At 37.5% G+C, this 22,748-nt stretch overlaps 1 protein-coding gene and 1 long non-coding RNA gene across 6 annotated transcripts in view; one reads left to right on the top strand and one right to left on the bottom strand.

Moving 5' to 3' along the window:
- Positions 1-22,748, bottom strand: part of Pclo (piccolo presynaptic cytomatrix protein) — a 315,871-nt gene that overhangs the window by 101,343 nt on the left and 191,780 nt on the right. For 2 of the 3 annotated variants that reach the window (XM_085684247.2, XM_085684245.2), the window contains exons 7-9: positions 16,230-18,417; positions 10,581-10,717; positions 6,388-6,478 (exon numbers count right to left, since the gene is read on the bottom strand). In XM_085684247.2, the coding sequence (XP_085540373.2) occupies positions 6,388-6,478; positions 10,581-10,717; positions 16,230-18,417 (2,416 nt within the window). Of the gene's footprint in view, positions 1-6,387; positions 6,479-10,580; positions 10,757-16,229; positions 18,418-22,748 lie in introns of all 3 variants that reach the window. The other variant, XM_085684248.2, reaches the window with a different exon arrangement.
- LOC125399933 (uncharacterized) overlaps positions 1-22,748 on the top strand; it is a 35,550-nt gene that overhangs the window by 1,146 nt on the left and 11,656 nt on the right. For 2 of the 3 annotated variants that reach the window (XR_015736831.1, XR_015736832.1), the window contains exons 2-3: positions 2,190-2,255; positions 13,447-13,521. This is a non-coding gene — a long non-coding RNA (uncharacterized LOC125399933). The remainder of the gene's footprint in view (positions 1-2,189; positions 2,256-13,446; positions 13,522-22,748) is intronic. The other variant, XR_015736833.1, reaches the window with a different exon arrangement.

Below are 22,748 nucleotides of genomic sequence, written 5' to 3'. Positions count from 1 at the left end.
TAATTGACTTAAAATCCCAAGGTACTATGGTATTTTTAATAGTGTGTCGACATATATCATAATTGGAGGGGTTTTTTTTGTTTTTATTTTCTGTTCCATCTTGCAGGGTCGTCCCTGTTTATCTGAGGAAGAAAAATAATGTATCCTCTGTTTTTTTTGCTTGTGAGGGTCTGTAGGTTTTTTATGTTTAATTGCTGTTTTTGTCCTGTATTTCCTTGGTGGTCATGTTTCTAGTTATTCTGACATTGAATATGACACATTGAAGTCTTTGACTATTTATTAATTCTGACAATGATTATTTCATATACTTAAGGGCTCTGATTTTTAGCCCAAACATGTTTATAATAATTACATATTCTTGGTGCATTCTCACACCATATATACAGATTTTGCTTTGTGTTATTTATTATTAATTACTTTTGCCATCTTTTGGTTACTATATGAACTTTTTGCAGTCCTTTTATTTTCAACTTAGTTAGGTCTTTGGAACTAATCTAAACATTTAGAAAGCACATTAGCAAATACTCTTTGCTAATGGTGTCTGATTGGTAAGTTTAGTCTACTAACTGTCAAGGAAATAGCCTTTAAAAGAATCATACTGCCACTTTGTTGTCTGTTTTCAGCATACTTTCTAGGTTTTGACTATTGCTTCCTGTATTTTTACTTTATTTCATGTTTATTTTATAACAGTGACATAATTTGATTTACTTTTATTTCTGCTTATCTATAGTCTACTGATATTTCCTTTGTGTTTGCTATGAGAGTTTTATATCTGAATCTACTATTAAAACTGTCAAATATCAAATGGTGCCAATTTATCTTCAGTTACACATGCAAACTGTATGCTCTCTGTTATCGCTCACTATCACAAATTATAGCTATATATATTATATGTCCAACCACATCAGTTCATAATGATTTCATGCCTTTGTCCTCTACATCTAGAAAATAAAAAGTACTACTACAAATCATGTAAAGAAAACTTTTGAATGCTAAAATATTAGAGTGCTATAAAACAAAAACTTCTCTTAATGATTGAACTATAAACTAAAAAAGATACAAATTCTTGACAACTGATGATAGGGGAGTTCAGCCAATCACATTCTGTTTTTGGGGCGTGCCGCCCTCAGGCTAAAGCCTGCCTATAAACCTAGCAAACACTCTCCGCTAGCTCTCTTTTCGCCTGGCTCCTGCATCCGGACGGATCGTTTGGATTCTGGTGTAAGCTGTTGTAAGTCTTACTTCTGTTTATTAAAGCTGTATATTTTGTATCAAGATAGTCTGGGGACTTTTCATTACCAATCGCCCTGCGGCTTCATCCTTTAGCATTTGGAAGTTGAGTAAATCATACAACAAAGAGAGAAGTATACATTCCAGAGAAATTACTGGCCTGAGAGGAAGACCAGTGGAACTCTACTTTGCCTTTCTGGACTACTTCTCTACCAAGTTCAGCTGTCACGTGATTTTAACAAGGTAGAATGAGCCATAAAAACCATAGGCATTGTTGCTATGGAATGGAGCAAGTAGGAAATCTGAAGATTCTCTAGGTATTAAGTTAGGCCACTTATAACTAGATCAGTCATCATTAACAAACTCTCTCCATGCTTTGGGGTAAGTGAAGTCTTGGAATATAGATAGCATAGACCAGGCTCATTCTAAAACAAAGAAATACTAATGTTTTATTACTTGTGTACAAATGTGCTTAGAATTTACTCACACTTGTGGCTGCTTTTTATGATCTCTGTGAAGTATTGTATTCACCATTGCCAGGAAAACAGTTAAAAAGAATAAGATTTTATCCAACTTTCAACTGTTGCTAAAACAAATTCTACTACTGCTTTAGGCGCCCTCTTCTCTTTTACAAAGAGTGCCTTAAAATCTCATTGGAAAGGTTGACCCCTTTGATGCAGCAGTTAGTGAGAGAAAGAATAGGCCTGAATAATACATATTTAAATTTGAATCAATGGCAACCCAGATACTTTGTGGACTCAGTGATGGAGGATTCTTAGAACAGTAGTAAGGATGCTGAGCGTGCTATGAGCCTGAGAGTGTTTGGAAAACAGAAGACAGTACTTGAGCTTGGATATTGTAGTGGGTTTTCCTCCTTTGTTTCTGTGCCTACATGTCCCCTCCATGGATGCCAGAGCAACAGGGTGCACTGAACTAGAACAACCTGCCTTTTTTTTTAGACCAGACAGAGTCTAAGCCACCTTGAATATCTAGTCTAAAGAAGATAACCCGGATATATAACACAGGTAAGAAACTAGAAAATTTAAAAGTAACTTGAGCAATTTCTCCCCAATTTATAAACCAATGTGTTTTTTACATCCTTAGAGGTAGTTGCAAGTCACTTGAGGGAAACTTGTGCCCCGTAACCGGCTATTTAGATAGAACTCTTAGACAAATATAAACAGAAGAGTATTCAAAGACATCACATGAAAATATATACGTAGAACAATCTTGGAATATGACATTAAAATACTTAACAAACAAGCTAAATCATGAAATATAAAATAATCACATATTATAACAAATTGAAATTATTCTATAAATACCATGTATTTTATAATCTAGAAACCAATTAATATGTGTCTTATTGAAAGCAAAGAACAAAGAACACATGATTGCATTACTATACCTAGTCAATATCTTGGGCAAAATGCTGAATACATTCATAATAAAGACCTTAATCTAAATTAGAAGTGAAGACTCAGGTATAATTCTTATAGGTATGGTGTGTTCCTATTGTCCTAGTACAATAGGGACAGGAGACCATCCTCCAACTACCCAGTGAGTTCAAGGCAAGCCATGGTTACAAAAGACCCTCTCTCATACAACATAAGACAAAATGACAGATAAACAAATAATAGGAAACAAACAAAAAATTCCAAGGTGAAAATAGGAAGATGCTTGCACATTCCTATTTGTAACATTGTCATTGTGAAAGAATAAATGTGTTCCTTAAAAGTCTGGGTAGAACAAGGATGACTGCCTTAACTACTGTATTCAGGATCACACAGAAAATTCTACATAGTGTTACCAAACACTGAACATGCAAATTGAAATAGGAATAGAAAATACTTTATTGGCAGATGGCATAATTTTGCATGTACAAAATCATGAGTATTAGATTAAAATTGTAAGAAGAGTAAATGTGTGAGGCTATAAGCTAGAGGTTAATATGCAAATATCAACTTCTACATCATGTCAACAGATTTTCAAAATCATAATTACGAAAACTCTTCACAATTAGCTCAAACAGAATAAAAAAATTAAACACATTTAGTTGAATAAATGCTAATTTTATAGATAAAAAATAAAAATAATAGTGAGAAGTTGTAGAGGAAATCTTAATAAACGAGATGTTGTGTATTCACGGACTGGAAAATTCTGTGTCTTTAGGAAGCAATTTTATATTTGATCTGTACTTTCAGCACAACTCCTATCACACCGAGCAGACATCTGTGAAGTAGGATGTCAAGTCCTTTGGACATAAGCTAATGAGTGGTATAGCTGTGTCAAATGGTAAACTTATTTTTAGCTTTTTGAGAATTTTCAATACTAATTTCTATAGTAGCTGCCACAGTTTTCAATATTAAGGAATACACACATACACACACACACAAAAAATATTTATATATGCAAATGCATAATATTATATATGCACAATATAATATATGTACAGAAATGTATATATGATTGCAATAAAATTGATGAAAAGAGAAGGCATGAATTTAAATGAGGGTGGGGAAGGATATATGAAAGGGTTTGGAGGGAGGAAAGGAAAGGGAACAATGTAATGAATTATAAGCTCAAAAAACACAGGTAGACAAAACAAAACCAGAAATGAATGCAAGAAGATATATACTCTACAAAGATGTTGAGATTTAACACATAAAAACTTTTATAGCTGAGGTGGCAAACAACCCAATAAGAAAAAGTATGTTTGGTCCTCAGTTCACCAGAGCTTATTAGTGGACAGTCACCTGATCAGGGCCTCTGTGTGGGCGGTCAGCTCACCAGGGCCTCTGTGTGGACGGTCAGCTTACCAGGGCCTCTGTGTGGACAGTCAACTCACCAGGGCCTCTGTGTGGACAGTCAACTCACCAGGGCCTCTGTGTGGACGGTCAGCTCACCAGGGCCTCTGTGTGGACGGTCAGCTTACCAGGGCCTCTGTGTGGACGGTCAGCTCACCAGGGCCTCTGTGTGAACGGTCACCTGACCAGGGCCTCTGTGTGGACAGTCACCTGACCAGGGCCTCTGTGTGGACGGTCACCTGATCAGGACCTCTGTGTGGGCGGTCAGCTCACCAGGACCTCTGTGTGGACGGTCACCTCACCAGGGCCTCTGTGTGGACAGTCACCTGACCAGGGCCTCTGTGTGGACGGTCACCTGACCAGGGCCTCTGTGTGGACAGTCACCTGACCAGGGCCTCTGTGTAGACGATCACCTGACCAGGACCTCTGTGTGCATGGTCAGCTCACCAGGGCCTCTGTGTGGACGGTCACCTGACAGAACCTCTGTGTGGACGATCACCTCCTATGACAACTGTCAGCAAGGACAATGACAAGGGAACCTATCATTGATTGAGGGAATAAGACAAGATCAATATGAGAAATGATTATATAGATAGTAAAAAAAAGTCAGTGAAAATATTCCTAATGACATTCTGCTATACTTGCAGACCAGAGCCTAGCTTACTTGTCATCACAGAGGCTTCATCTAGCAACTGATGGGAGCAGATGCAGAGACCCACAGCCAAATTTTAGGCAGAGCTCAGAGAATCCTGCAGCAGAAGATGAGGACAAGTCTCCCCCACCTCCTCTTCTTTCAGTTCCTCCGTCAAATCCCTTCTCCCCAAGAACCGTTGTTCCTCCACTTCTCTTCAGAAAGGTACTATCAGGGATATCAACCAAACATGGCATAAAAAGCGTATCCAGGCTGGACCAGGCAAACTGATAAGAGGAAAAGGGTCCCGAGAGCAGGCAAAAGAGTCCAAAACAGTCCCACTCCCACTGTTAGGAGTCCCATAAGACCAACAAGCTTCTTAGCCATGTATGCAGAAGACCAAGATAAGGTCCAGGCAGGATTCCTGGTTATCAAATAACAAGGTGAACCCAAAGAAAAACATATATAGATCCTCCTGGAAATTGGAAGCAAACAAGATTGCTGGGCAAAAGTTGGGAGCATGGGGGTGGGGGTAGGGTTGGAGGCGAGGTTGGGGAATGGGAGAGGGGGAGAGAGAAGGGAGAAGGGAAAGACTGGTGAGCTTGGTGGAGTGGGAGGGTGGAGATGGACGAAGGGCGGATATAGGAGCAGGGAAGAAGATATCTACATTAAGGGAGTCATTTTAGGGTTGGCAAGAGGCTTGGCTCTAGAGGGGATCCCAGGTGTCCACGGGGATGTCCCCAGCTAGGTCCTTGGGCAGCAGAGGAGAGGGTGCCTGAACTGTCCTTGCCTCACTATCACACTGATGATTATCTCGAATATCATCATAAAATCTTCGTCTGGCGATGGATGAAGATAGAGACAGAGACCCTCATCAGAGAAATGGACTGAGCTCCCAAGATCCAGTTGAAGGGCAGAAGGAGGGAGAAGAAAGCAAGGAAGTCAGGACCGCGAGGGGTTGGTCCACCCACTGAGGCAGTGTGCCTGTTCTAATGGGCGCTCACCAAATCCAGCTGGACCGGGTCTGAACGAGCATGTGATCAAACCAGACTCTCTGATTGTGGCTGACAATGGGGGCACAATGATAATATTGTGTCCCCATTGATAATGACAATGATAATATTGTATCCATGCTGATTTCCTTGGTTTGATGTTAGATTTATGTCAACATTAGGAAAACTGGGCAAAAAACAGACATTGCTTTTTGAGCCATTTTCATGAAGTCCAAAGTTATTCCAAATAAGAAGCTTACAAAGTCTATTATCAGCTTTGATCTATAAATAGACACAAGCAATCTGATGGCTTAGCATGATTGTCAGTGTTCACCTTGGACAAATACAGAAAAATCTGATCCTAAGATCCCCAAGCCTCTATTTTCTCTATACTCAGCGGCCATTGCATTCAAGAGAGCAAACCACAACATAATGTGGCGACCACGGTACTTTCTGAAGTAGTAATTATAAGCACTGCCAAATTACGCTCTGTTAGGAATGCAGAAAATGAACAGGATCTGTACCACTTGAGGGACTCCTCATGCACAAACCATGTCATTAATGCTTTTTGTATTCAAATGAATAGTCGGCTATTTTTGGAAATGTGCTATAACAGATATAAATGGTTGTTTTCTAAAATTTAACGAGTCATTCAAGCCGAAAAATAAATACATATGTCAATATGACATTAGAATTAGAAGTGACCAGAGAGCTCAGTTTGCCTTACCTGAAACTGTGTGATCCTTGGAGTCTCTGGCGATTTTTACTCTTGCATGAGGAAAGATGTAGTGCATGGTCTTGCCATTCATTTGCAGAATCTAGGCCATACAAGGGATGCGGGAAAGACAAGTTATAAAAACCCTTGAAATACATTATGCAGAAGTACACTTGTTCAATTCAAAGCATACCAATTAAAACAATGAAACTATACCGGATGGTTCTTGAATGATGGCAACTGTAGACTTTACACTCACACTGCATACCGATTAAGTTAGTTTCTGAGTTCATTATGGTGTTTCATTTATAACCCATCTCTCCTGAAGACTGACTTGTGGGAAATCAATGAGCATGTATATCTGTTTTTGAAGGATGTTTCAGACTACAGTGATATGTACTTATTATCGATGACAATGAATAATTTATATTTGGGAAATTCCAGCCCTTGATTTCACACTTGAAAGTCAGGAAATGGAAAGGCATTGTTAACTTTAAGTAATTAAATGAAACTAGTGGAGAAATCTCAAAGAATATCCCTGATACCATACCTGGGTCTGTGATATATTTAAGGTGCTGGAATTTATTGTGAATTTTTACTGAGGAGATCTACGACATCCATGTTCAGAATAGTTCTGTTGAAATGAATAAAGACTTTGTTCATTCAAATGCTCCCTGTTCTGTCCTTATATTGGAAAGTTATGTGACTGAGGGGGAGATCTCTTGTTACTACAGGAGCTCCTAAAGTAGAGGAGCACCGAGGCTGCTGCGGCATCTGTGGTTCCCAAACTATCACACGACTGGACTTTCCTTTGAAATGTTTTTAGGTCTAACTGTTTGTTTTTAAATTTATTCTGTGTGTCTGCTACATCATCTAGCTTGATCCCATTCATTACCCATCCTTTCACATCCACCCTCAGCTCCTGCACCCCCAACAAAATAAAAAAAATTAAGAAAAAAAAGAGAAAAATAGAGAAAAAGTGAAACTTTAAAATCTTGTCATGGAAGCTGTAAAGTGACACAGTGAGTCACAGTAAAATCCCTTTGTCCATTTATCTTTACTTGCAAGTGTTCATTGCAAAGAGTCAATTGAGGCCTCTGGTTTCTTCTACATTATCAATGCTGGGCACTCACTGGGACTCCTCTTGGGTATTCCGTTGTTGAGATTATTCCTTAAAATTAGCATATCAACCTTATTTTGGTGATTTTATGACTTTATAAAGATTTAATGACAATTTAAGGCATTTATTCAAAAATAAACTAAGACAACACTATTTTGCATTTAGGATTTCTTTCTGTTTTCTGTATTCATTCTCTCAATAAAATTTCACAATGTATAAACTGCAGTTCTCAAGAAAAGGCAGGGTTTTAGTGTGTTCATGAGAGTTTTATCAGTGAATTATTATCACATTTTAACCGATATCTGTGATGTTGGGATACTGAACATCTTCATTTCCATGGTTGTTTCCTTAGAATATCTCCACACAATTCCACAAATTTTAAGACTTTGCAACCAGCATTATGAGTTCACTTAGTAAAATATTAAACTTTTATAGTTATGATTGCTATACATGAGTCAATAGAGAGCAGAATCACAATTGCAGGCAAATATTGACAGAGTCTCTGAAAAGTAGGCTTACAGGGCAGCTGCTTGTTGTTCTTGTACCAATATTATCAAGAGCATGCCCAGGGAAACTGGAGGGTAAGTGATACACCAAGGTACTGGACTCTGCCACCACCATCTTCTGATGATTCTACATCATCAAGATTGTCACCTGCATAGATACCAGAAAATGCATTGTTCTTTCCTAACCACAAATGTTTTTATGGGATGAGTCTACATATTTATGAAGTAATTAAATTTGCATTAGTATAATTTTTATTTACACGTCCACTTTGAATAGCACAAATGCTTGCTATGGGGAACAGATGTCTGCCTGTTTCCCCACACTGTACTGGACACTGCATACCTATATGTCAGGGTATGTAGGGCAGACAACTCCTGTGTTGTATCATGATCAAAGACATAAGACATGGTTATACCAAAGCATTAGGAAAAGAGGCTTTCTCCAGCTTTGTAGCAAGATAGTACTGGTAGTTTCATAGATGTTCTATGGCATGAGGGGGCTTATTGATGACAATCTGAATGACCAGTATGCTTAGCAAAGTGACCAGAGTGTAGAGAGAGAAAACAGACTGTTTATCTACAAATAAAAGAAAAAGTATGGTCCCTTCAGAAGAGGTTAATATACCTAAGGCAGGGGCTCCACAGGCTTTGCCGATGACATGAGCTTTACTGGGACAGTGGGGAATATTGTTAGAGACAACAAATGGTGACTTATTTTAACAACCATCATCAAAGGATATCAATCCTCTTTATATAGAAAAACCTTAAAAATAAATAGGATTGCATGATCTGTTTGTTTCACAAAGAACATTTAGATTTCCCTTGGATAGTACAAATATTAAAATGTACCTATTTGAAAGGAAAACAAATGCTGCATTGGTGAATTTGTAGTTAATATGATTATAAATCTAATACTTTCCCACCCAGAAATAGCCCTGTATCTATGTAGGGTTTTGTATACAAATTTTTATAGAAGACAAATTCATGTCTGAATCAGTCAGTTGGATTTTATCCTCTTTCCCTCAGAGCATTTTGTGAGAATAAATTCTTGTTGTGTATGTTTCAAGTACTAGTATCTTTGTTTATTGGTATCAAGAGCTCAGTATTATCTTTTATTACCAGACATGCAAAGAAGAAAATAAAATGAGAATGCTTCTAGACCAAAATAAAGTTCTTGATTTAAAGGAGAAAACAGTATTTGAAGACAAATATCAATGCAGGAAAGCATGAACTTCACATGTAATTAAACTTTGAATGCTATATATTTAAGGCACATGTTATCTTCTATAGAATCCACTTAGAAAACATATAAAAAAGCAAAGAAATTATTAACATAAAAATCAATATGTCTGCTACCTGTTGAAGGAGAGACTGTGATTCACAAGGGGCACACAGGTTTCTGCGGCAAGCCCTGCTCTCTGTCTCAGCTAGTGGGGTACAGCTGCTCACTTTATAGGAGCTTATAACTTTATGATTTCATCATTACATAATGTTTTACAGTTTAATTGATACTAATTCAAATTCATTTTTGAAAATGTAAGACTTCTATCAGCAATAAATTACATTATGATTGTTATGTTCATTTAACAAGGATCTTTATCCTTTTGTTTGTTGAACTAGCTAGAATTTTATGAAATGATCTTCAATAAACCTCTTCTTTATTTTCTTACATTACACTAGTCTGTAAGCACATATTTAAAATGGTACTATGTCCTCAAAGTTACTCAACTACATACGTCAGTATCAGAAAACTAAAAACAAAATGTTATTGTAATACATGTATTTTAAATATCTAAATAGAATAGAACAGAATTTTAAACTTCATTGGAATAGATACAGATTACCTCAATGTATTCTCAGACAACATTATGTAACAACTTAGTTAAAGAACTCTTGAGTATTCATAGAAGAGTGTTTGCGAGGGGAATTTAGATTTGTGGTTTCTAAAGCAGCTGTTATGACTTTCTTACCATATTTAACATTCCATTGACTTTGTCCAGGCTTGTAGGGAACACTAAGGTACAGAGACCCAGATGGGCAATAAATGATAACTATATTGGTTTCATTAGTGTGGACATTCCTAGCTAGATCTTTATGATGAGAATCAAAACAAAACTACAAATACAATGTTAAGAGTAACAAAAAATACAATTCTATATAATGATATATTAAGATATAAAAGGCCCAGAAGTATGTAAAGATTTAGTCAATATTGTCCTAAACAATACGTTAAAAACAAGAAAAGAGAATCTTTACAATATTTTTTATCACACATATGTATTTTGCACAATGTTCTTGCAATCTCTTTAAGTAGCTCCATGTATTTTCTTTTCATTCATTACCAGAGATGGTATATCTGTAAAAATAATCATCTATTGCATGAATGAATCATTTAAGTTGTCTGGTAGAAACATCACAATGTGCAATAAACTGATCAAACAAAGTACTATTTTCAATAAATTAGCAAAAGGAAACACTCTTGAACTTGACTGATAAATATTTTGGTTAACAGATTCGCCTATTTTGGGATTGACTCTCATTGTTAACAATTCCAGGAGATTGTAAAACTGTTCTCTTACCTGCTCTTGATGTTGACTGAGGGGTCTAGAGTGAACCAATCTTTCTGGCAATTTCCGGTCCAGACCATGGCTATTTTCCAAGCGAGACTCCCTGGGTTTATCAAACCAATCCGTTTCCTCCCGACGCAAGTGGTAGGCTTGGGAGACCAAGGAAACATCATACATTGCGACTGCAACTGATACAGGTGATAGAGGGAAACAAGTGTCTGCAGTATTAGCATGCACTGGGCTTGTGGAGCACAGCATGCATGTCAGACATAACCTGTGACAGAACTAGACCCGTTTCCAACAGTATCTACAAAGTTTCGGAAAACAGAATAATCTAAAGAAAAAGAGGCACACATACGCACAACATCTCATAGTAAATAAAACAATACAAAATTACATTTTTAAGTCAGTATAAATGAAATTTAGATAACAATAAAAAACAAAAGTATATAAGGATAATTTCATTTAACTGAAGTCCATCAGTTCCTACTTAGATACTTTACCCGGCAACCCACCATGCATGACCAGATGTCAACAGGAAATGTACGGTGTGCATATGCAAGTGTCTCTTAACTTTTCACTTTTGTATAAGTCAAGCAGCAGCATATGGCTTCTGACTGCAACACTCAGTGAATATATTTTTGAAAATATGACATTTCTTTGACAATCATAAATGAACAAAAGCAATAAAAGCTAAGATACTCTATGTGTTATTGTTAGAAACGTGTACTACAAGAAGTTTATAGCTTAATAATAAAAAATATCTAAAATACATATATATTAGGATCTTTAATATAAATAAAATTGTGATTATCTGAATTTTAGCACTGACTTAGAAATTTGACAACTGCTTTTTATTAACTTACCACTGTGATAAAACTTGATAGTATATTTTCAAATTTTCATCACATTTAAAACATTTAAATATAAATTTAAAAATTTCACCTAGTTAAATCAGTACTTTCCAAGTTTCTTTAGCATATTGCAAAGTGCCAATTGTACTGAACGGCTAACATTGAATAGGCATATATTACTTCTTGGCATTCCTTGCCTATATTCTTACGCCCCTCAGCGATTAAAAGCCTTTGGAAACAATATATTGCTGCTTCTCAAGTGACAATGAAATGGCCTGTTCTCTTGCTCAACCTGGTAAATGATGCTTTCAATATTATTTTCTTAAAATGGCAGCTTCTAAAATGCCACAGACTGAGCTGTCTTGTCCATGTTGTTGAAGGTGGCTTTCTGTGTCTACATTAACCTTAAAAATTGATGGAGGAGGGTTATCTGTCTATGTGTTACTCTCATTGGTTAATAAAGAGACTGCTTGGCCTGATAGGTCAGAACATAGGTGGGTGGAGTAGACAGAACAGAATGCTGGGAGGAAGAAGGCAGTGAGGTAGTCGCCATGACTCTCCTCTCCAAAACAAACGCAGGTTAGGATCTTTTCCGGTAAGCCATCACCTCGTGGTGCTACACAGATTACTAAATATGGGTTAAAGTAAGATGTGAGAGTTAGCCAATAAGAGGCTACAGATAACGGGCCAGGCAGTGTTTAAAAGAATACAGTTTCCGTGTAATTATTTCAGGTAAAGCTAGCCGGGCTGGTGGTGGGAAGCAGCCTGCCGTTCCTACTACAAAAAAATCTCTCCAGAGATTGCCATTTCCAGCACTTATTGGCTAGTAGAACTAGACAGTCAGTGTGTGCATCTCTGCTCAGCTGCACATCTGTAGCCTTGCACACCTGCGGTACTCAGCCACACCACCTCTCCCAAGTACACATGGAATGGGGGAGTGGCATAGCATGGTTCCACCAGTTTTAGAGTTGATGCCTGGGTTGTGGCTGCATATTCTCTTGACTGATTTGCCCATTACACTAGTGATGCTTGAAGAGGAAATTTATAATTCTTTTGTTATTTTGTACTCTTAATTTTCTCCTCCAACTCATTGGAGCATAGTGTTTAATAAAATTTTATAGAAAGAGTGAAACATAGACTTATTTGTTATCATCTAAAGAAAGAAGTTAAACATCATAGTTATGATAGCTTTAGATAAATAACTTCTCTCTATACCTTTTTATAGATATCCAATATTCTTTTCATACTTATCTACTTGATAATTATTTTCTAAACCACAGTAGTAATTTGAAGCTGAGTGAATAAATTTATAAAATTATTCAGTATAACAAATGCTTGATAGATAAAACAATAAACCAGATAGTCATCAGTCAGTGAACTTACTAGATTATATTTAACTTCACTTAGGAGAAAAAAATTGTATAGGTATTAAATATATTTATTATTCAGTTTTAAGGTCTTGATTTTTCCTAAATAAAAGATGGGCAGTGATGGTACATGCCTTTAATCCCAGCACTCGGGAGGCAGAGGAAGACAGAACTCTGTGAGATTGAGACCAGCCTGGTCTATAAGAGCTAATTCTAGGGCAGTTAGGACTGTCACACAGAGAAACCCTGACTTGAAAAACAAAAAATAAATAAAATAAAATAAAAATATAAAGTAAAGTTTTATCATGTTTTCATCATGTGGTTATTCTGAATAATACAGGCTTCCATTTGAATATGTAACTTCCCTAATTGCATTTTTTTCCAAAGTTTATTAAATTATAAAAGTTTCCATTTTAGCCCCACTTCCCAACACCCTCCCACTCCCCCCATTCCTTCTCCTCCTCCCTCTCCAAATACAACTGTTTAAATGCATTTTGGGGGGGGGTGTCTCTGGATTTTACAAATATGACAGAATCTTAACCTGATCTAATTTTTCATCAGTTTATCTTCAATTCTGATAACTTATTTTGATTTTTGTTATTTCTAATAACAGTCTCACATGTAACTGAACAATAAGATATCTGCCACCTTTTATAGGACTACAGAATCAATCTGAGCCACCAAATTGAAGGACTCTCTTGTGTCACATCTGTCTTACTTATGGAGAACCAGGTAAGCTGACTTAGCTGCTCCTAATTGCTCATGTTTGGTCTGCTGTGGTGGAACTACACTACAAATGAATCTTAGAAAATGTAAAATTATGTCCCATGCTGATTCAAATAATTTTATTTGTTTTCCCATCACTACAAAAACTTCAAGTATTTGCATTATATACAAACAATGAAAACATGACATTTTACTTTGCATGTATTTTAAAGATACCTTGTATAATGCAATAGCAAAGTTACTAATGAAATTCAATTTGTTATAGCCTGTCACCTAATTATGCATCGATATTATTTATGAATGAATTTTGTCTGCTTCATTTTAAAATATATTTTAGTTCTTAAATTTCCATCCAATTGTACATTTTTTTTTGCTTTGGCACAATCTTTATTTGCCTTAAAATTGTATAGGATGTGTGCTATCTTATCATGTTATCATCAAACAAAAGTTCTGTTAGTGATTACTTCTATAAACAAAATCTAGAAATAAAAATACTTGGTTAACTTAATATGTATGAAATCAAATAAATGTCACATTTTGGGCTAGTTTACATACATTCACACGTCTAACACCAAGATACAAATCTACTACATTTCTGAGGAATAACACTACTTGTCAAATTCTTTCCAGATAATTGTCAGCTTTGTGCACATAGGCTTTAGGTATTGAGTTGCTCCATAATTCCAAGAGAGTTTGCTTTGCTTCTAGAGATACGGCCATTGATGGCTTCTCATATCTTTCCTCAGTCATTCTATATGTGTACAATGAGACTGTGTACCAGACTAAAACAACAACTGTTTCCACATGATGTCATAATGTCAGGTAAATTAATGGGGTTATTTCAAATAATGGCCTAGGACAGACAGAAATGTTTTACTTAAATAATAAATTGTCAATAAAAATGGTCAACCAATCAGCCTGTAATGAGAAAAACCAGGTTTGAAAGAAACTTGGTGATCAGAACTTCATAAGCAACATAAATGGCTCTTTACCTCAGGCCTACAGACGACCCCACCCCCCCCTTCAGTTCAGCCGTCAGTCTCTAAAATCAAATCTGTGTCTATATCAGAATAAAAAAATTTTCTTCATAAAAACATGTTTTGATGTGAGTTTTTACTGAGAAAGATTCAAATGGGAGAATATTTGCTGTGGGATGTCTTTCTATACACTCTGAATATATGTTGCTCTCATTGGTTGATAAATAAAGTTGCTTTGGCCAATGGCAAGGCAGAATAGACCCAGGCAGGAAATCCAGACAGAGATAGAGGAGAGGAAAGATGGAGTCTGGAGATGCCAGCCAGTCTGCCTTTGAGGAGGCACAATATGTAAAATATGAGCTACCAAGCCATGAATTATGTGGCAAAGCATAGATAAATGATATTGTTTAATTTAATTGTAAGTGTTAGAAAATAATTATCCTGAGCCATTGGCCAAATATTTATAAATAATATTAAGCCTCTAGGTCAGGAACCGGTGGGCATGGGAACTTCTGATTACAAATATTCATATCATTTTAGTATTTTTTAGTATCCACATGAAGTGATTTTGCATTTGTTTAGACATGTTTTATTTCCAGGGCTTCAGCCCCATATCTATTCAAACATAAACCAATACACAAGATGGGTGCAGTGGCTCATGTCTTTGATACAAGCATTTCTGGGCCTGAAATTGGGGGATCACCATCAATTCGGCTAGTGTGACCTGAATAGTGAGTTCCAGGCCTGTATGAGCTACAGAATAGACGCTATCTTTAAAAAAAAACAATAAAAAATGTTAGATAAATAAATGTTTATCTAACATTATAGGCTTTACATAATAATTTAAAATCTCTATATTTATATAAGAATTTCCAAATTAAAGCAACCCTAGTGTCATATGTACTTGTTCAACCAAAAAAGTAGCAAGACACCTTTGGGCAAAAAGGAAAAGCAATGAAATGCCAAAGGGTTACAGGAAGGATTAGATGCCAGGGCACAACAGAAAGGCCTAGAGTCCAGACAGTTACATCCGCAAAAACAGCGTAATATTTTTTCAGTTTTAAATAGAATTTTTTATATACAAAATTCATACTAAAATTATTTTTAATATCATGATTAGAGTTAAACTTTCTAATGCATAACAGTGAATGTACAAATTTGTCAGCAATAATCTTCATAATAAAGGAAGATGAAATACATCTATTCAATGAGAATGATAAAATTTTGTGTTATGCTAACATCAAGCAGTTGCAAAAGCACTCTGCAAGAGAATCATAACCTCTGATGTTCAAATATTCATCACATTACAAAGTGGAACCAAATATTACTCAATGGCTCAAAATTCTTAGTGATTTTACTAAAATTTATCAAATCTGTCAAAATATATTTTTAAAGTGCAAAGAACCATACAATGAAAATCTTCCCAGTTATGTATTTTAAGGATGACCATATTTTATTGATATAATTATGTAATACTTGTTTTAAAAAATCAGACACAAAACAAATCAAGCCAACAATCATGAAACAGAAGAAAACAATAAACTTAAAATAATCAAAGAGAAACATGCCACCAAATCTACACACAAGAAGTTCACATACAAGAAATAAAACTGAAATAAACATGCACAAGTTGCACCAAGAAAGATGGACGACATCCTTGAAGAAAGAAAATTAAACATGCAGAGAGATACACGTTGGAGTTTGGAGAGTAACAGGGTAGGCTGAGGCCCCATTTACCTTCACTGTCAGACATAGCATGCTGGAAATCGTCCATGATGAACGCTATGTCACGGTCATACCCTCTTGTCCGTGACTCTTCTCGCATGTGTTGCTGAACTTCGGGCAGTGAATGACTTGATCCAAACTGATCCCTGGTGTCTGCAGATATGGGGGGCAAAGGTCCAGCTGCAGCCCTGGCCATTCCCATTGGCTGGCCCACAGGACTGAGCGGACTTTCTTCTTCTGAATTCTGAGCTACAATTGGTATTCTTCCTCTACTCTGGCTGATTGGTAAACTGGTGGGCTTAGTTCTGGAAGAAGAGGATGAATGGCCAAAGGAGACATCGAGAGCTTCAGCCTCTTGAGCTTTCAGTCTTAACGATGAGCTGGAAGAATCCCTCTTAATTGACAAATCAAGCCCATAGACGGAAGAAGGTCTCGAGGAAGGCCTGGACCGGCTTCCGCTGCTGTATGGCTTATCTGCTTCATCCTGTAGAGCTGACCTGATGGTATTTCCTAATGTGCCCAGTCCTGACCCAAGTGATGAGCCCATGAATTTTTGTTGATCTGTAATATTTTTTCTGAGACCAAATGTGATATCATCTTGAAGAAGCCTTGCCCTAGAAGAAATACCACCAATAGATGAAGTGCTAGAACTCATATAACTTGGATAATCCGGTTCAAGATCTCTACTTTCTTGAATAGGTGAAAACTTTGACATTTTAGGGTCAATTAATGATTTCTTATGCTTTGATTGCTTTTGGTAGAGTATGGCTGCTGGTAACTGTTTGGCTGCTTGCTTTTCAAGGGTGAGTCTACTGATGCTGTACTTTTCAGACTTGGGGAAATGTCTGTAGCTAGTATCGGCATGGTAATAATGTGAAAGACCAGCAAGGTGGTCGAGACTCTCTGTGCCTCTGCGGAATTCTTGCTTAATCTGGTGTTTCAGAAGCTTTAACTCGTAAGGATCCTCCATCGGGTCCTCCTCTGCTTTCACGTAGCTGTGCAATCTGGAGGACGTCTGCAAAGGCGCTAGGAAATCGGTCACTTCCTGAGACCTGCGGGTCTCGGTGGTTCTCAGGAGACGGTCTGTTTTGGAGAGATCTTTTTCATGGAGGCTAAATGCGGTGCTTAGCGCTGCTGTCCCTTTGGTAATCTCGCCAATGTCATCGATGAGGACGTAATTCCTTGAAGTGTGGTGGTCCATATCTGCATAGAAAGAGTCTGCAGATATGCTCGATATCGGGCTGCTCACCATCCTGCTTCGTTCGTCCAGCCCTATTCTCAAATCTAAGCTATTGTACTTACTCCCGAGGTGGGAAACAGCGTACGTATTATCAGTAGAAACGGGAGCGATCATCAGGGGCTGGTTGCGAATCACTTCATAGTTGGACGTTATCTTGGGTTCCAAATACAATGTCGTTTGCCGAGGCTTCTGCTGTATCACCATCATCTGTGACGGTAACTGATAAGACGGTTGTGGGCTTGGAGTGGGTTGAGCTTGGGGTGTGAAGGACATGGTTGCCACCGCTTGGAAGGTTGGCTGAGTCTGATAAGGTGAGACTTGCTGATGGTACAATGTCTGCTGCTGAAAATGAGATTGTTGAGTGTACGGGGTGGGTGCTTGGGTGGGAAGAGCCGGCGAGGAGTACTGGTATTGGGTGTAAGGACTCGTTGGAGGAACCAGTTGAGCTTCCGTTTGGGTCTGGGGTGGTATGAACTGGCTGAATTCAGTTTGAGGAGCTGTCCTTGGCCTCTCAATGCCGTGCTGACTTTCTATTCGGCTTGGCCTGGTGCTGCTGACCTCACTGTCCGACATGTAATCCCGGTCCTCGGCTACCCCCTGCAGGTAGGCACGCTCTCTCTTTTCTCGCTCCTTCAGCAATGCTTCTTTTCTCCTGTTAATCCCCATTTCTAAATACCGTAGCTTAGCATCGATCTCCTTTTCTTCTTCATCAAGTTCTGCTTGCTTCTTTCTAAGCTTGGCAGATTCCCTTTCTACGAGGTCGAGCTCTCGGTCTATGTCCTGGAGAATCTTGGCTCGAGCCATGGTGTTAGTTCTGCACATTCTTCTCCTGGACGCCGTGCCCATTGTGCTATAAGCGGACTGTGTTCCCGTAGATGCCTCCTCGGGAGGGGGGTTCGGCAGTGTTCTCTTGACTTTTTTCTGGGTACCAGAGGCTGTCATGGTTTGAGAACCTTTAGTCTACAACCAAGTAAACAAAACATAGTATTTTACTATCAAATAAGAAAATAAAGGCCAGAAGTAAACTGCATAAATTCTGCTTGAATAACCGAGTTCACATACGCTGTGATATTATAGCACAGTAAAATTAAAATTTCACCCATATTTCAAAAAGTTGATCGCAAATAAAATCAGTGAAAATTTTTCATTGTAAATCAGTTTTTTATAATCATAATGTCTGCAACATTTCAGGGGAGTATTTAATTCAGGGCAAACTCTTATTTTAGGCAAGTTAACATTTTACTTTTGCTCCTAGAAGAACTCTTTGCACACTAATTTTAATCCAACTTATTAAATATAAGGTTGTTTATTTAATAGATGATCATTGTAATTGTGTTGCTTGTCTGAGATGCAATATACATTTGTTGGGGATGTTTGTCTTCCCTGTTTTCCATTTCAGATACCTTGCAATTTTCAGTGTCTCAGTGATTATTTGGAGTCCCACGCCCTTTAAATTTTGCTATTCTTTAGCAACTCTACTTTCTTCTGAGTGCTTTCACAAATTTGTAAGGGCAAAGATAATTTACTTCATAAAAGAGTATTGCAGCTAGTTTCTTAAATCTAAAAGATTATTATAGGGTTTTTCTGTTGCTTTGGAGTCTGTCCTGGAAACTAGCTCTTATAGACCAGACTGACTTTGAACTTACAGAGATCCGCCCGCCACTGCCTCCACTCCCGAGTGCTGAGATTAAAGGCACCAACCTGCTAACAATGGCTTTCTGAAATAGCACGTGAAGTACTTTTTGTTTATTTCACTAATGTGACATATACTTGCCTTTTAGTTGGCAGAAGTCTTGAGAGTCATAAAATCAGAATAGCTAGAGACACGAGAGATCATTTATAGCTAAACATGCTGATGTTCCCAAAGCTGCCTGTGTGTCAGTAGCATGCTAAAGTTAGAGCCTAGTCTTCTCTGAACTTATCCATGTTTTTTAGAAGATGCCATATTCCTTTCTCTTTAGCAATCCAAAGAAATAATTCCTACCTCCCCTTCAGTTATCACACATATATGACGAAAATGGGTGATAGTGCCTATATGAGTTTTGGAAATAGAATCTCATTTCCTTATTGTTTCTTATTATGTTATTATAACAACCAACATTATTCCCTATTAATTAGATTGTATGTGTGTAGGCCTTCACACTTTTCTTACTTTCGAACATCCTTTCATAGTTCACTTCCTTCATGTTTCTCATCTGCTCTCCTGCACAGATTTTATGAAATATGGATAAGGCACATTTCCAAAGCAGCCATTGCACACATTGCCAATCCTTACTCCCATTCTGCCCATTTCATATGCACAATTAATTCAGGAAGCTGATATGAAAGTCAAACGAGACAGCTGTTTTAGTACTATAGGTACCCATTGACTACTCCTTCAAAATATTATTTCTTCTGGACTTTGCAGCTTCCTGATAAATTTGCATTTAATATATTTTAGACTGCTAAGTTGTTAAAGAATGCCTCACTGTGGTTTAGCCTGACTATACAATGACCTCATGAATGTGAAAATTTGGCAACGTATTAGCCAGTGTGAGGTAGGGTGTGCATTGAGTGAAATTTTAGTCTCTCAAGTCAAGAGAGACTATCATGATAAGTGATGCTATTTTGGGGAAGATTTATTTTATGTGCATATGTAAGTGCTTACATGTATGGGTACTATGTTCATGTCTGGTGCCCACAGGGCCCAGAAGTATGAATGCCAGATCTAAAGTTAACTTTCATCAATTCTAAAGCTATTCAAATCCCTTACTAACTGACAACAAGCTGTCTCCATAGGAGTGTACCTTGACAGCACAGGATTTGCCATGATCTTCTAGTTAGGTGTTTATAGCTTTCTGTGGTAAAATGAAAACAATGAAACAAACTATACTTTAAAGCATTGCATTGACCAGGTTTTATTTCTGGAGGTGCCCATCAACTATTATTTCAAAACAACAACAACAATAACAAAAACCAAGAAGGACCTTGATTGAGATAACTGTCACAAACAAATAGCACAACAAAGCTAATAAAATCTCAGACTTAATTTCTAGATTTATAATTCTAAAACTTAAATGTTATAAAAGTTAGTAAATTAAGACATTTCTCAATCAAATCCATCCATCCATCCATCCATCCATCCATTCATTCATTCATTTGTCCCTTTAGGGGAAAAAGTGAGTTATCAATGTGCTGACTTGACATAGATGTAATGGTCAGGATTGTTCTCACTCTTTTATCCATTGGAATATTGAGATACAAGTTGTATTTTAAACATTTCATGAAGACTTCTAAAAGCATGAGCATATTTCCCTTCATGTAAGTCACAATTGAGTCTCATGCTCTGATTCTAGGGTGCTATATTCTAATATATCAGATAGCATTAATCTTGATCTTGGGAAAGACAGCAGGTCATCTTCTGAATGTATTTTGTTAGGGGAGGTGAGCATTGAAGGCTTTACTGTCTAACCAGCAGTGACAAAAGAAATTTCCCGGAACAACGTTTTCCAGTATACTGCTCTGCAGCACGGAGTCAGAGCCAGTCATCTCTTCTCCCTTGTAGACAGACAATAGCAGCGGAGAGGTCAGTGTTTAACCACTTTTTGTTCCTTAAACAAAAGGTTGGATTATCTGCTTTGAATATAACAACCTTCAGAGTGCAATCTGAAAAGAACTGATTGTCGTTTGCAACCCTAGCCTTGACAAGGACTTCTTGAGCTTTTCCCCACTGTCATGTTCTTTATAAAACACGGTTACCACTGATTACATTGAAATTGATGGGAGACTGAAAAGTAAGTCATGTAGGAAAGTTACACTGGGGATGAAAATGAGAGATCATCTTGAAAAGAGACAGGATCATGAACTCCATCCAGGGCACAAAGCCATGTGGGTGAGGCAGCTCAATGAGTGGAGGAAATGAAGGTGGAAAAAACATTGTGCTAAGTGAATTGGTCCCGTCTGCTCAGCTTTAGGTTTATTTTAGAAAATATGGAGGTTCAGTGTTCAGACATCCATTTTGTTTTTCACCAGAAATAGGAATGTCCATTAAATTTTGGGTCTTCATTTTAAATGGATTCATTGCATTGTCAATATCTGAGAGACTAAGGTTTTGAGGTGCAGTTTTGAGTCAATGCTATAAAGAAGACTGTTCTAGCTTATGGGAAACACACACTGAGATGCCATTCTAGGGCGGGGAAAATATAACAATGGCTGGTGGTATGGAGGCCAGAAGGCAATAGACTTTTAAACAATGAAAGAAGATGTGGGGGAGAATAAAATGGCCTTCAAGATAAGTTCTACAGCCAGGCCTTGGTGGTGCCAGCATTTGGGAGACAGAGGCTGGCGGATCTCTGTGAGTTCAATGCCAGCCTAGTCTACAAGAGCTAGCTCCAGGACAGGGTTCAAAACTACAGGGAAACCCTGTCTTGAAAAACAAAAAAACAAAAAAAAAGTAAATACCAATCAGGTTTCAGGGCAGAGGAGAAGCATTGCTGTGTAAAGTATTTGAGGGTCTGAACTTGATCTCCAAGGAACCACATAAACAGCTGTTCATGAGCAAGAGTTTATAACCTAAGCACCGTGGAAGCAGAGACAAGTGGACCCCTTGACCCCTGGACCCCTGGGACTTTCTGGCAAACAACTCTGTCTGGGCCATTGAGCTCTATGTTCTACAGTGGAGCTTGTCTTAAAAAATAAGATGAAGAACAACTGAAAAGACACCCAATACTGACTTCTTACCTACATACACACACACAGATACACACAGATACACACATGCATACACATGCATGCACACACACATACACACATACACAACTATACTATCACACTACTACTTTCTTGGCTAGCTCTTGGTGTCAATCTCTAAGATATGGTCGTAAACTATCATTGTATCACTTGAAAGACATGGCAATGCATTTCTCATTTTATAAACGTATAAAGAAATACAATCATGAAAATTATACTGTATCTTGACGTTGCAGGTTTATTTTCCTGTTAAAGAGAAAAGATTTCTATGAACTGCTTTTTTCTTTTAAAAGACAGAGAAGATTTATATTAAACAGTGTGACTCAACGAAAATTGCTGATAAATAGGACATTTTGGTGATGTAACGGTACAGTTTTCTAAAGAAAATGTATTCTCTTTTGTGTTAGTCTATGCAGTATGCTAGGAGGTAAGTTAGAAGAACATATAGAGTATTAGACCTCAAAATAAAGCTTTGTTTTCAGTATGAGAAAGGAAAAAGTAACAGATATTGCTCTGGGACAATGCTCTTGTACCTTGTAAAGATCTGTCACTTGTATTTGTTT

The sequence above is a fragment of the Myodes glareolus genome, chromosome 27 (genome assembly GCF_982192425.1).
Source record: "Myodes glareolus chromosome 27, mMyoGla1.1, whole genome shotgun sequence".
NCBI classification, from domain to species: domain Eukaryota; kingdom Metazoa; phylum Chordata; class Mammalia; order Rodentia; family Cricetidae; genus Myodes; species Myodes glareolus.
Note: the sequence above shows the minus strand (reverse complement) of the source record. Positions and strands in the feature narration are given on the sequence as shown.